The sequence below is a fragment of the Semicossyphus pulcher genome, unplaced genomic scaffold, assembly GCF_022749685.1.
Source record: "Semicossyphus pulcher isolate SPU_LCO1_2020_fin unplaced genomic scaffold, fSemPul1.0.p SCAF_14, whole genome shotgun sequence".
In the NCBI taxonomy this organism is placed as follows: domain Eukaryota; kingdom Metazoa; phylum Chordata; class Actinopteri; order Labriformes; family Labridae; genus Semicossyphus; species Semicossyphus pulcher.
In genome coordinates, this window is record NW_027211648.1 from 30,125,809 (window position 1) to 30,139,974 (window position 14,166).

Here is a 14,166-nt window from a genome sequence, read left to right on the forward strand (position 1 = left end):
TTTACAGGGATACACAAACCCCTCCACCATAAATTAGACCCTCAAAATAAGGCAATGAAGTTAGCTGCAATAAGAAGCAACATGTTATAATACTTTCAAAATAAAGCAATCAAATTAGCATTAGTAAATCAGAAATGTCCTGTTAGAATTTCAAAGTAAATCTTGCTGAGAAACATTTCACATTTGGACTTGTAACAATAATGAACATGTGACTAACTTGTGAAAGTGTCACAGTTTGGTTATTTGAAGTCACAACATTTGTTAAATGTAGAAGAGTGTTGGAAGAGAATCATCTTAAAAGTCAACATACTTGACGCGTCACCTGACGTGTACAGAAAAGACACTAGAGGGGAACCCACAGCCATATATATTTTGAAGCTTATGGCACTGATGAAGTTTACATGTTTGATGAGTTGGCAGTGAGAACATGCTGCTGCAGGTAAATATACAACATGTGTGCAGTCTTGTGTCTCTCTGACTGTCGGCCAGATGAATCAGAGCTGCTCAGCAGGTGTGAGGTTTCATCCTTTTGATCTCCTGAACGACGTAGTCTAATCCAACATGTTCACTCTCATTGCTGTGCTGATTATTTTTGCATGAGTACATGTTTAGTTCACGAGTCTGGTGGAGGAGCTGCTTTGAAGTTCATATTAAGATGCCCGTTACAGTCTGTTAGAGTGTTCGATGTGTTTTTACACCTAAAGCTCTTCATTAAACTTAAATAATGAATAATTTAGAACATTTTCAAACAAACACAATCTGTTCAGAATCCCAAACTAAATGTAATTTAACCAAACAAAAATATTACCTTAATAATCTTTACTCGCAGTAAATGAACCTTTAATATGTGTTTTTTCCCTGGAGCAGCCTGGATGATGAGAAAGTTAATCTGCTGTGTCTCAGTGAGAAAAGGAGAGAGAGCCCCTTGTGCTCTTGATGATCATTTATTAAGACTTAAATTCAGAATAAGTTTTATAATCCATCAGTGATGCAGCCTGTGGGAGAACTCGTCTCTCATGTCATTACTTTTGAGCTCCGGGCCGTTCCCCACCTGTGACGGCGCTCCCTCTGAGGCTCAGGTGGAGAATATCACCAGCATTTTAATTTTTCTTTTCCTGTTTCCATCACTTACAGATACAAGAAGCTGAAGTCATACATATTTTAGGACCAAAAAGAGCGACAGTCAGACTCTCTGTGCATGAGCTGCTTAACATTCGTAAATATGAAACCCTGCAAAGAGAGAAATGCACTGAGATGTTTGCAATTATTTAAATCAGCCTTTATGCAGACATTCTGGGAAAATTGGCCCATTTCTATGCAAAAGAGCCTCATTGCAAAAAATGTCTTGAGTCACAAACACCAGCGCTAACAGCCAGGTCTAGTTAGAGTCAAATTATTTGCATCTTCAGAGAGCTTGTGCTGACTGCAGAGCAGTATTTAACAGTGTCACGCTCAGACGTTCCAGTTATCATGGCAACAATTACACCTTCAACCTCTAATCAATAAAACTGTCTGTGAATACAGTTCAGTCAGATATGAGATAATACCTTAAACACCCCGAGCCAAAGCCTGCGGGTGGATGCTGGTGGTGGGGCCGAAAGTATGAGCGCAGTACTGGTGCAGGGCAGCGCTGGCAATGGCGGATATCCTGCAGCTTAAATAGACTCATTGGGAGGAAGTGTTTGTCAGGTGATTGTGGAGAGTGACGCATGTCAAGTGTGAAATCAGTGCATTCTGTAAGAAACTGTGACTTTATTTTCTCACGGGTTAAAATGGTATGCAGCTGGCACACTTTTTTCCCAGGTGTGAGACCGTCTGGAGCCATCACACAAGACAGGGATGAGTGTTATTTTATCTGGACGAGCTGCTCTCGCTGGCTCACTGCAGAGTTACAGGCCGTGAAACTGCTCAGACCTTTCACAATAAACTGTGAGCTGCCCCCTCCCTCCCTCCCTCCCGTCCCAGCGCATCACCGATCTGTGGATAGAATCAAAATACGTCAGCATGAGAGTGCGACTCTCCCAGCAGAGAGTGGAGGTGCTGATAGCTGTTCTCCATAGTCAGAAGCAAAACAAAATCAAACTGCACTGAGCTGCAAAAAGAGTTTGTTTGTGCTTAAATATCATCAGCACAACATCCTTTGTGAATTAGACCTTGAGAAGGGGTACATGATGATGAAAAGTAATGCGCAATTTACGGTGCTATCAGATGGAGGAATCCTTCATCTGGTTAGATAATAAAGTTAAAATAAGATGGTGATGTGACGTGAAAATTCAAGACAGTAGTCTGCTGGAAATGTTTAATGCTCAGCCAACAGCAGGCGTCTCTGCTGTAAAACTCAGAGGTAAAACTTCAGACTTGTTTAAGCTGATAAAGAAGTTTGGTGTGAAGTTCAACTAAAAAAAAAGGGATGAATACTTGGAGCTTTTTATTCAAGAGCAAAGTATGATTCCATTGACAAAATCCAGAGTACGGCACCTCGACCCCTCCCTGAATGAAAGAGGAAAGCTTATTTAGCTGCATTCTCACCCTTTACAATCACACAGGGAGAACTTAATTAGGACATGTTAACTTAACCTACTACAGCTTTTTCTCTAAGTGCTTTTTTAAATTTCAAAACGTACTTGTAATAAATTTCACAAGCTGTGTCCTCATGATTCAGTTCTTAGAAGAACCTAAAAGTCACTTCACATCATAACTATTTAGCGAAGTTTTGACAAACTGTTTTAAGACAAAGAGAGAAAGTCTCTCATCACTAATTCTACTGAAAAGGTTCAAACTTACAAATTATGACTCTGCATGATCAAACATTAGTGCTGGTGTTCCACAAGGCTCCATCCATGGTCCTCTTTTATTCAGCATACAGAACAATATTACCTCTGCCACTCCAAACTGCAATGTGCATTTTTATGCAGATGATGCCGTTTTGCTAAGTTTGCAAATTTACAGTCTTCTGGCAAAACTAAATGTTTGCTATTCTCTTGGTCACTAAAGAGTATCCATCCTTATGTATGGTCTAGATCTCTATGCACATTTGCACCGTACTTTTTTTGCACTAATTCTGCTCATCGTGTTTAAATTTGCGCTACCTCCAAACAGAGACTACTCAAAGTTGCAGAGTATAGTTATAATGTAATAGCCTTTATTTTTATTCTTGTCTCTAATTGTATTATTTTCTTGGGGTGGGGGGTTGGGTTGACAGATGTATGATTTCATATATCCTGTAAGCTACTGGATGCCTAAATTTCCCTCTGGTTTAATAAAGCATCCATCCATCCATCATCCATCCATCCATCCATCCATCCATCCATCCATCATCCATCCATCCATCAATCAATCCATCCACATCCAAACTCTTTCTTATACAGAAACTGACTCACCTCTCAGAGGAACACCTGTCAGGAAACTAAAGCTCAAAAATAGATTTTATACAGAAATATATCATATTGATCACTCACCATGAAAAAGTGAAATAGTCCTCCCTAAACTTACAGGATGAGGCATCATTGTATGTAGCCTATTTAGTTTGTATAAGGCTCTATTGCACAGACTGCCTTGTTACCTCTGATCTGTGCTTACGTTTAAACACACTTAAAATAGGTCGCAGTGAACTTGAGAGGTTTAAATATTTTGCTGCACACAAATGGTTTGAGGTCAAAAATATTAAGAAGTTACCCTCTTCTCTTAAACACGTTAGAATGTTATTTTCATGCTTGCAATCACAGATGCACATGCTTGGCGCCCGTTTAGCTCAGCGGTTAATAAGGTGGCCATATACAGAGGCTATAGTCCTCGGTCCTTTGCTGTGTGTCATCCCCACTCTCTTCCCCTGTTTCCAACACAATGCACTGTCCTCTCAATAAAGGCATGAAAGGCCAAAAATATAATCTTTAAAAAAAAACAGATGCACATGCTTTTTCCTTACTGTGAAAATGAAAAATAGATGTCTATAATGTCTGGAATGTGGAGGTGGATGAAGAAGCAGAGCAGAGGAAGAGGCAAGTGCTGGATCCAGCAAATGTTTCTAAACTTTGACCGCCAAGACAAAATGATAATCAGTCGTAAGAATATGTAGAAAATGGAACAGTATTCATAGTTGAGTTGGGTTCAGTTGTCAGTCAGGATAGCCACACTTCAAGGGGGTTGAAATGCCAGTTGTACCAGAGAGGGGGGAGATGCCATATCGTTTACATACAGATATAGTGGCCCACAATTCTTGTCTTTCTTGAAGACATTGAAGTCAAGTCAGTTTTGTTTATGTAGCCCAATATCACGATTGAAAATTTGCCTCAGGGGTCTTTACATACTGTCGAGTGTAGGACACCTCTGTCCACAGAGACTTGATTCAGATAAAGAAAAGAGAGCACACAGAAACTGAGTGAACAGAGATGAGGATAATATTTGATGGAGGGAGAAGAGAGGCAGAAACAGAGATGCACACAGTTTGGCAGCTTGTGGGAAATAAACTCTTCAGAGATCTGGAGAAATGCACAATCACAAAGTTTACAGTTTTATTTCTTCTCGCCGGCAGGGTAAACTTGGGATTAAGACATGGGGTTCATTCATTCATTAAGACTGAGAAACACCAGAAGGATAATGATGACAGATATAAGGCCTAAAGTATCACAGAATAACGAAACTTAAGGCGTACAAAATGAGTTTAAAACTTGGATTTAAAAACCTCAACTGAGTCAGTGTGACTGATGTCAGCAGGGAGGCTATCCCAGGGAAAAGGGGCATGATAGGAAAAAAGGTCTAGCTGCCTGCTGACTTCTTTTAAACTCCAGGGACAGAGAGGAGGGATATAAGGTTTAATGAGACAGGGATGAAGGGGCGTGAGTCATGAGAGGGGCCGTAACTCTGATCTGACATGGATAGGGAGCCATGAAGTCAAGCAATAATTGGTGGAATATGCTGGACTCTGAACTACTTGAAGACTTCTGCACAAGAGAGTGGCATAGCAGACAAAAAAACATAACTATCATGAAGTCTAGAGGAAACGGCCATGAATTAAGCCTCTGAAAGAAAACCTAACTTTAGCTGTGTTGCATAGTTGAAAAAAGTCGGTCTTGGTGATTTATTTTGTGTGCCGATCAAAAGAGAGGGTATGATCAGAGTAAACGCAAAGTTTATTGGCTGTAATACCGAGAAATCAAGCAGTTGTCAAGAAGAGATGTTCCATGTCTACGTCAGGTGTCTACGTCAGGCAGGGCCAATGACCAACCTTATTTTTTATTAGAATTTATTCGCAGGAAATGACGGGAAACAAACAGGCCTTTACTGCAACATACATCTGAGTGTCATCAGCATAGCGGTGAACATTTACGCTGATCAGCCATAACATTGTGACCACCTGCCTAATATTGTGTGGGTCCCATTTTGCTGCCAAAACAGCCCTGACCCGTCAAGGCATGGACTCCACTTGACCTCTGAAGGTGTGCTGAGGTATCTGGCACCAAGACGTGAGCAGCAGATCCTTTAAGTCCTGTAAGCTGCGAGGTGGGGCCTCCATGGATCGGACTTGTTTGTCCAGCACATCCCACAGACGCTCCATCGGATTGAGATCTGGGGAATCTGGAGGCCGAGTCAACACCTTGAACTCGTTGTTCCTCAAACCATTCCTGAACCATGTCTGCAGTGTGGCAGGGCGCATCATCCTGCTGAGAGAGGCCACTGCCATGAGGGAATACTGTTTCCATGAAGGGGTGCACTTGGTCTGCCACAATCTTTAGGTAGGTGGTACTTGTCAAAGTAACATCCACATGCACCGGGCCACGTCACATGATGTAAAAGAAAATGTGATTCTCCAGGTCTTTTGATTTAAACCACACGAAAGGCAGGCCAGAGACACAAATGGCTTTTTGAGTGTGAGATCCAGAAATATAAAATACAGCTTCAGTCGGATGAAAACAGATTGAGCATCATGATCAACAGTAAACTTTGAACCTTTTCAAAGTGGCTGAGACGCAACTGTTTCTTCTTCTTTTGCAAAGGATGGAAGGTTAGAGGCACACATTAGTAACCGCGATTAGCGGGGCTGGGTAAGCTGTGGTTGGAAAGGCTAAGATGGTAGGCTAGGCTAGGTTTGGGCTTAGCTTGCATGGCAGCAGCAGGCCCGCCTTACGGTGTGCTCCGATAGAAAACAAATTCAAAGTCAATGCAGGGACAGTCATGTACAGCCGGCAAGGCAAATAATGTGACACATTTAAGGAATATGAGTTAGACTTAATAAGAGACTTTCCTGATGTCCTAATATTGCATCAGTACGTTTGATCCAAACTTCATTCAAAAAACAAGCAATTTTTAAACAGTTTTCAGTCATGACAAAACATGAATTTTGAATTGTTACAAATCTGCTTCATCACTAAGTCATTTCTACATCTGTTCGACCCATTTATTCCCCTTATTCACAGCAGAATCTGTTGATATGCGGCTCATAACACTGTAGTAAGTCAGATATCAAAACTGTGGCTGGAGGAAATGACACCCTCTTATAGAACAATAACTTCCTGTGAATTAACCTCTTAATTACGTATTTAACGGGGAAGTTGTGACTTTCTGAAACGTGCCCGCAGCATTCACTTGTAATTAGTTAAACATTGCTAAATGTATAAAGGGATTATCTGATGCTGCTTAATCTCTTGGTGTATTATGCATGAACTCTGCTGCATGTTTTTCGAGACTAATAGAACATACAGCCAATGACATTCCTCATAATTAAATCTGACTTTGTACGCCTGTTGCTCGTACGCAGACTGATTGTGTAGATATTATAAATAATTCCATCCCCTGAAATGCTGATGGAGAAATGACTTGTGTACATGTCCTCCATGTGTCCCCGATCATCATAACTTATTGAAAACAAAACCTCATTCTCAGAGTTTATCGTGCATGTGTTTCAGCTTTTCTCTTACATGCAGTTTTGCTTTTTTGTTCCTGTTTTCTCTGCAGTTTTCATGTCTGACTCTCTCTGCCGTATGTTGCGTGGTAACGAGGGGATAGGAACACTCAGTAACTGACAATCATTGAAGTTGTTTTGCCTTTTTCCTTGAGATTAAAAGACCCTATGGAGATCGTCTACTGTTGAGCCTCACATCTTAGGGAGAGTCAGGAAAGCACAGAGCAGATGCTGTTTACAATCTGGGCTCTTAAAACCTTTCATGAAAGTATCAAACTGTGTTTAGGCCTTGAACCTTTTTTAATTCACTCTTTTTATTGTATTTCTGCAAATTGTCTTTTGTCTCTGGAGGTTAAATGCAAACTTAGAGATCCTTTGATTCTGTTGATCAAACATCCTCTGTTGCTGTCATCTGGCTGTGTGTCAGATTTGTATTCTAAATAAATGTTAGCTGAGCATGAACATAAACATACTGTACATGGTAAAGGGCATCATTTACCGTCCTGTTGTAAAGCTCGATAAATGTTAGCTCATGCTGCTACAGCACAGAGCTCTCAGCATCAGAGGTCATCACTTACTTACATAACTGTGCAGCTAGTGGTGATAAAAATGTCACCCTTGAAAGTCATAATCATAGTGATTTAAATTTTGATGGCTCTTTTAAAGGGACCCAAGGATGCCTTCCACATGGAATGCTTAGAAATAACATGGAAGCCAGCAGAAATACAGCGATGTTTGCTGTGGTTCTTAGAATGAAAGACCACCAGCCTTGGTGGAGAGGATTGATTTTTTAAGTGTCCAGAGATGTGGTATAGTAGATCTGTGCTGGGAGAGTGCCAAAGAAAGGGGGCTAGCATGCTGAAGGCTCTTGACACAAAGGTCTGCAGGCTGCTGTGGGTAAAGTTGAACAGGCCCATGAGGACTGCAGAGTCCTTGAAAGGCTGAATGGCTGGAGGAGGTCTTAAAGATACTTTGGGGCATGAAGGAGGAGGACTTTGAAAGTGGTTCCAGACTTGGAACTGGTTGAAGATTATCATCCATCCGTCAACCCACTTTCTTTCTGCTTTTCTGGGGCAAGGCCACTTTGGCTCCAAGCTTGGTGAGTAAATCAAGACGTCCCTGTCCCCAGAAACCTTTTCCAGTATCTCCTGAGGTTTTCCCAGGCTGGATTAGATATGTCACTCTAACCTGTAGTGTCCAAAACCTCTAAAGGAAGACAACCAGGAGGATCCTGCTCAGATATCTGAACCACCGCAACTGGTGGTGAGCCAAAGCTCAAGATGGTGATATGAGGGTTGGAACGTAGATCTACTTGTAAAACAAAAGCTTTACCTTCTAGTGTGGGGGAAGTTGAGCAGGCCCATGAGCACTGCAGAATCTTTGAAAGGCTGCAGGGCGGGAGGAGGTTTAATAGATATTTTGGGGCATGGGGGGATTTAGAGTGGAGGAGGACTTTGAAAGGAATTCCTGACTTGACTGGGAACATGTTAAATATTACCATCCAACCATCTATCAGTTTTCTGTCTGCTTTTCTGGAGCGGGGTCACATTGGCAGCCAACTAGGCATGTAAGTCCAGACGTCCCTCTCCCTAGAAACCTTTTCTAGTATCTCCTAAGGTGTTCCCAGCTCAGGTTAGATATGTCATCCTATTGTGTAGTGTCCTACCAGTTTGATGTGCCCAGAGACCTCCAAAGGAAAACCCTCGGGAGGAACCTGCTCAGATATACTGTACCAACTGGTTATTTTCAACACAAAGGAGCTGTGGCTCTACTACAAGGTCTTTCCTGTAGTCTGAGCTCCCATCCACCTTAGAGATGAAATTGATTTGGGCTGCTTGTATCCCTGATCTCATTGTTTTGGTCAAAACCCAAAGCTCATGACCGCAGGTTGGAGTTGAAATGTAGATTGACTGATAAAAAGAAAGCTTTTCCCTCTTCATCTACGATCTACTGCGATCTTCAATCCACTTTACCCTTACTGGTGAACAAGATACTTGAACTCCTTCACTTGGGGCAGAGACTCATTCCCAGCAATGAGGAACCAATCCAGTGATTTCCAGCAGAGAACCATGACCTCAGACTTGGTCTGGCTGACTCTCATCCCGACTGCTTCACACTTGGCTGCACGCCACCCCAGTGCCTGCTGGAGGTCACAGTTGATGCAAATTAAATGAATGAAGCAAACAGAACTGCAACATCTGCAAAAAAATAAAAAATAAATGCAATTCTGAGTTCCCCAAACCAGACACTCTCCTCCCCCTGACCGCCCCTTGAGATTCACGAGCCCAAATCTAGCAGAGCTAATGGAAAGACGACTGGAGACACTTGATTGATTGTCGTTGTTAGATATAACTGTTGTGTACAGAACGTGAACTGATCTTGTTGGGAATCAATAGAACTCCCCTTTTAGGCCTTTATCTAGTTTGGATTTTACTTTGATGTTATACAAACAATATTACTTCTCTGGCCTGTATTAGACTCTGTCTTCTCTCTCTTACAGGACTGATCGACTACAACTTCCACTGCTTCAAGAACGCCATCCAGGAGGTTTTTGATGTTCGAGTAAAGGTTCAACAAAATCGTAAACTACTCAGTCAGAGGAGGTGGAGCAAACTATCTATGACCAACGGAGCGCTCAACAATCCCCACTGAGGACTGATGACAAAGACACGTGACTGAACTGTGCCCTGACAAATCCAGAAGACTCCCTCCTCCTTCAAAGGAGCTTGTTTGGATATTTTTCCATCTCACTTTGAATATTTCATTTTGTTCAATACACATCGACTCTGTCCTTCGTCCTCCGTAGTCTCTGGCCTCAGAGGCAGCCATAAATTTACTGAACAAAACTTTTTTAAGTAGGCTCCCTGAGAAGCAAACAGGAAGTTGAAGTGTTTTTATTCTCCTGACCCTCTATGGCAGGCAGGGTTCATTGGCTTTGAGTAAAAATAGAAAAGGAAAACTGGGGCTTTCATTATTCGTGACTCTGAGAAAGAGCAAATACTGACAGTGTTTCAAGCTCTCTTTGAACATTTTGTTTTAAAAATGTGTTTTATGGTAAAAATCTTTTTTCTAAAATCGCCAAAGCCACAAACAAGACAGCCACGTGACTCCATGCTAAAAGCAACACATAGATATGATCCATCTGATGTTAGAGGATCCGCAGGGTGCCGTTTACGTGGTCTCCAGTTGGGTGTGGGTGTCACATTCGGCCAGTCGTATCGGGTCCTGAAGACCTAACACTTCACTGGTTCAGGTCTCAGTGTTTGATCTGTGCAGAACTCGATCGTCTAAAGCGTTTTTCACGTGGCAGCTTTTTTTTAACAGCACAGTCTTTATAAGGCAGGACATGAAGTTAAGATACGCACTGCAAGGAGATATGTTACATTATGCAGGAGACATTCTGATGCAGAATATCTGACCAGTGATTCTGAGTTTATGTAAATCGTACAAGTCGAGTGGAGGGCTGGATTGACATTCTTGTGCACTCTGTCTTTGCCTCAGTCTGTCTACCCCTTTGAGTACAAATGTGTACCTTGAATGTAAAAACAAAAACTGCCACTTTGTATATTTTTTTTTGTTCCACAACTGAATTGCATTTGCTCTTCGACCAGGCAGCACACGACAGTGATGAGTTTTTAACAGTGGCTGAAGTCGAATTGTGAGTCAAATTCAAATGTGTTTTATTTGCTATTTATCACATAATTTATGACATTTTCTAATTCTATTTTATTTATTAGGTATGCAGATGAGGAAATGTGACATTTCCATTACATTAACACGGCCCTTTTATTAGCTGCGGTCTGTCTCACACTGGTGAAGCCTGTTAGAGGGCTCTGCATGTACTCCTAGAACCACTGTTACGTCGTGTAACCTTCAGGACGCTGGATACAATGACTCGTGCAGTAACGATATTATTTGTGGTTGTGTACGACTCAATACAAGATCAGTATAGATGTGAGGAAGCCATGACTGTAAAAATAGTGCAACAATGGCTGCAAGGGTTGCCCAACCTCAGGGTCTGGACCCTCACAGGTTCACTTAATATTCTGATGAGGTATCAGGAGGCCTTTAAAGGGGAATTTCAGTATTTTTTTAACCTTGGCCCTTTTTTTTTTACCTCTTTAGTTGGGTACATAAACAATACATTCAAATCTTTTTGGAATTAGCTCAAGTAGATTTCATCAGCCAGTAGTTGTGAGACTGGATAACCCTAACCCTAAACACACCAGACTCCATTCATAAAAACACTGATTTTAGCTCACAGAACATGGCAGCTGCTCAGGGTTTGTTTGTGTTGTGTGTTACACAAATATTGTGTAGGATCTAAAGTAAACCCTTAATACACTAAAGTCATACACCGACACATGTAACAATAGGGCCCCAGCTCAACAATCAAAGATATGTACTTGTTTTATGAGTGTATATTTTGCACGTCTCAGTATTTCATTAATAAAGAGGTTTAAAGTGAATCGCCGTTTCCTCTGGGAGCTCCTTCTGAGCTCCTGAAAGTAGAACACAGAGGTATTCAAATTCACATGACAGCCTGACAGCTGTAATTGCTGTTATTATGAGAATTCTGGAGCTAAAAACAAGGTCACAGGCTGCAGAAGTCAGAGTGTGTGCGGTTGAGAGTTTCAGCTGTGAGTCTGCAGCGTTACAAAGTCTGTTGAATGAGACGAATCTGTGTGAAGGACTTCTTAAAGGGTTTCTAAACTGACAGTGCAACATCACCCAGGTAGGCCATTTAAATAAACAGACCACGTTAAACTTTCTAACATGTTTGTTCAGCTGTGCCAATTAATGTTGGTGTTGAAAGCTTGATTCTGAATGCACAGAGAGGTGACACTTGGATCACACTGCAGCTCGATTAAGTAAAGACGTTCAGTTCACTGTCACTCATTTATATTTTGCTTATTTATATATTTATTAATGTTTGTGATTAAATCTATTTTAACATGACGCTGTCTCTGTTTCTGTGTGTATGCTGAATAACTGAATGAAGCTCAGCTTTAAAGCCAACATGGCCGAAAAGTCCTCAAAGAGAAACACATTTAAACATCGAACCTCGTCTTTGAATGAAGACCATGTTTTAGAGAAACAGCTACTCGGTGGACTTTGTGGTGAACTTGTTTCTCGATATCGAGACTGAATCTCAACATTAAACGTTGTTTCATAAACACCAGAACCAGATGAGTTTACTCAGTGAGCACCAAGCGGGATTTCAACGTTGAAATTTGATGGAAATCAGTGAGAAATCAGTTCTGAACGTAAGAACTCATTTTTCAACCGGATAAAATACGGTTACAACATCAACGCGTCAGAAACACTTCAGTGTTTTATACATTTGATTATGAAACAATTATATTATAATTATAATTTGTTCCTCTTGGGGTTGAAAGGAGGACGGAAATGATTATTGTGACGGCATTCCTCCAGAGTAATTTCCCAGTGGTGGGATAAATCCAATTTGCAGAAAGACGTCATTTCAACAACAAGAAGGTTCAGAGACATCGTAAAGGGAGCCGCTTTAAACATTCCCCACAGAAGAAGAAGGAAGACTGAGCATGCCCAGGTACTTAGGCTGTGCAGCTCTGACTGTGAAGGCAGAACGAGCCCCGGACGCTGACTTCGGGGATTAATACCCGACAGGAAGACAAGTCTTCAGAGACGTTGGTGGACGACGATTTGCAATAATGATTTCATTCGTGACTGTGATGCACTGCTCGCTTATACAATCAGTTTAGCCGCTAAATATGAGATATGACTTAAGTATGGCCGTTAATATGTGTGTGAATGTGTTATGAGTCTTGTGACAGAAGCAGATTTCCTGTGAAATCTGGTTGAACGTCTTTTCAACGGAAACATGCTCACTGAAAAAGAGGATCACACTGACGAAACATCGAAAAGACAAAGATTTTCAAACTGGATTTATGTGTTTTATTTGTGTGCTTTAATTTTGTATTTTTACCTTAGTTGCTGCTCTTTCCCTGCAGACTACAACTGAACTAATTCACTCTAAAATGTGATGTGTTATACAGCTCTGCATCAGCCATTCAGGAAAAGTGAGAGGGTCAAACATACTTTGTTACTCTTCTCCTCTCTGAGCAGGAAGTTCTACAGAGAACAAAGTGTAGTCCTCTTACACATGCATTAATGTCTCAAGCATTCAAGCAATGTCTAATCAATGCATCAGACCTCCATTGATGATGCCTCGTTTCCTTTCAGCTTACATGCACTTTATTCACTGTAAAGATCTCTCATCATTCGGGGCTTCAGAGTTCAGATTAAAATTAATTCTTGAGTTGAAAAACAGAAGTTTGCTGCTCAAACTAACTACAGTCTGAATCTCCAGAAAAGCTACTAAATGAAGCTTGAAAATCTGCTCCTCTAAAAACCAGCAAGAAACAGTTAAGGTCAAAGGTCAATCCTGCATGGTAACCTAATCTTATTTTCTTTAAATATGTCCAGTTGAAGAGCTGAAGTTGTGCGTGGGTCACCATTGTTCTGGCTCCGTAAACTTGGCGGGGCCTTTGCTTTTCTTTGAACCGTTCACTCCAGAGGAGGTGGAGGGAGCTGCGTGCAGGTGAAGCTCTCGTTTTACCTGTCAGACCGTGCTTCATCATCCACCTGTCATTATGAAAGTGTTGGAAGAAACCGAGGGGATGAAGTCATAAATGATTCACAGACTGTCTGGACTCAGATTCAGGGTCACAAACAGAAGCTCAAAGGAGAAGGAATACTTTTTATAAGGAGTTTGGACGTCAGGGACCATGTTCAGAAAGTCTTTAAGAGTCCTCTACGGAAGCCCGAAGAGGACATGCATCCATATATTTTATTATCTCCATTTTCCCGTGATAACGAGTCATTTCTGGTTGTTTTCTCGAGATCTTGACAAATATATGTTGTTATCATCTGGTTGGATGAAGAAGATTGAAGAAGGAGAAGGTTGAAGAAGAAGATGATGATGAGGAAGAGGAAGAAGAAAGGTAAATCAAGTGCAACAGAGGATTTCAAAGTCGCAGTTTCACTTTGAAGTCATGTTCAGACGTCAGATGGATCACTCGACGGTGATGCTGGATGCATGATGGAGGCAGAGACAGTGACGGCTTTAGCACCAGCTCCTCCGCTGAAAGATGACCGCGGTGACCGCGGTGACCGTGGTAACGTTGGTGACAAAGATGAACAGGTGTGACTAGCACACCTTTAAGTTGTGAAGACCTTTTTCTTTCAGTGGCTCCATTTTTTTAAAAGCGCATAGTTCTCTAAAT

At 41.5% G+C, this 14,166-nt stretch overlaps 1 protein-coding gene across 1 annotated transcript in view; it reads left to right on the forward strand.

Annotated features, from left to right (window-relative positions):
- rragd (ras-related GTP binding D) overlaps nucleotides 1-9,993 on the forward strand; it is a 49,889-nt gene extending 39,896 nt beyond the window's left edge. Inside the window, exon 7 of the mRNA XM_069662265.1 lies at nucleotides 9,399-9,993. Coding sequence (XP_069518366.1) covers nucleotides 9,399-9,550 — 152 coding nt within the window. The 3' untranslated portion in view covers nucleotides 9,551-9,993. The remainder of the gene's footprint in view (nucleotides 1-9,398) is intronic.
- The last annotated feature ends 4,173 nt before the right edge of the window (nucleotides 9,994-14,166 follow it).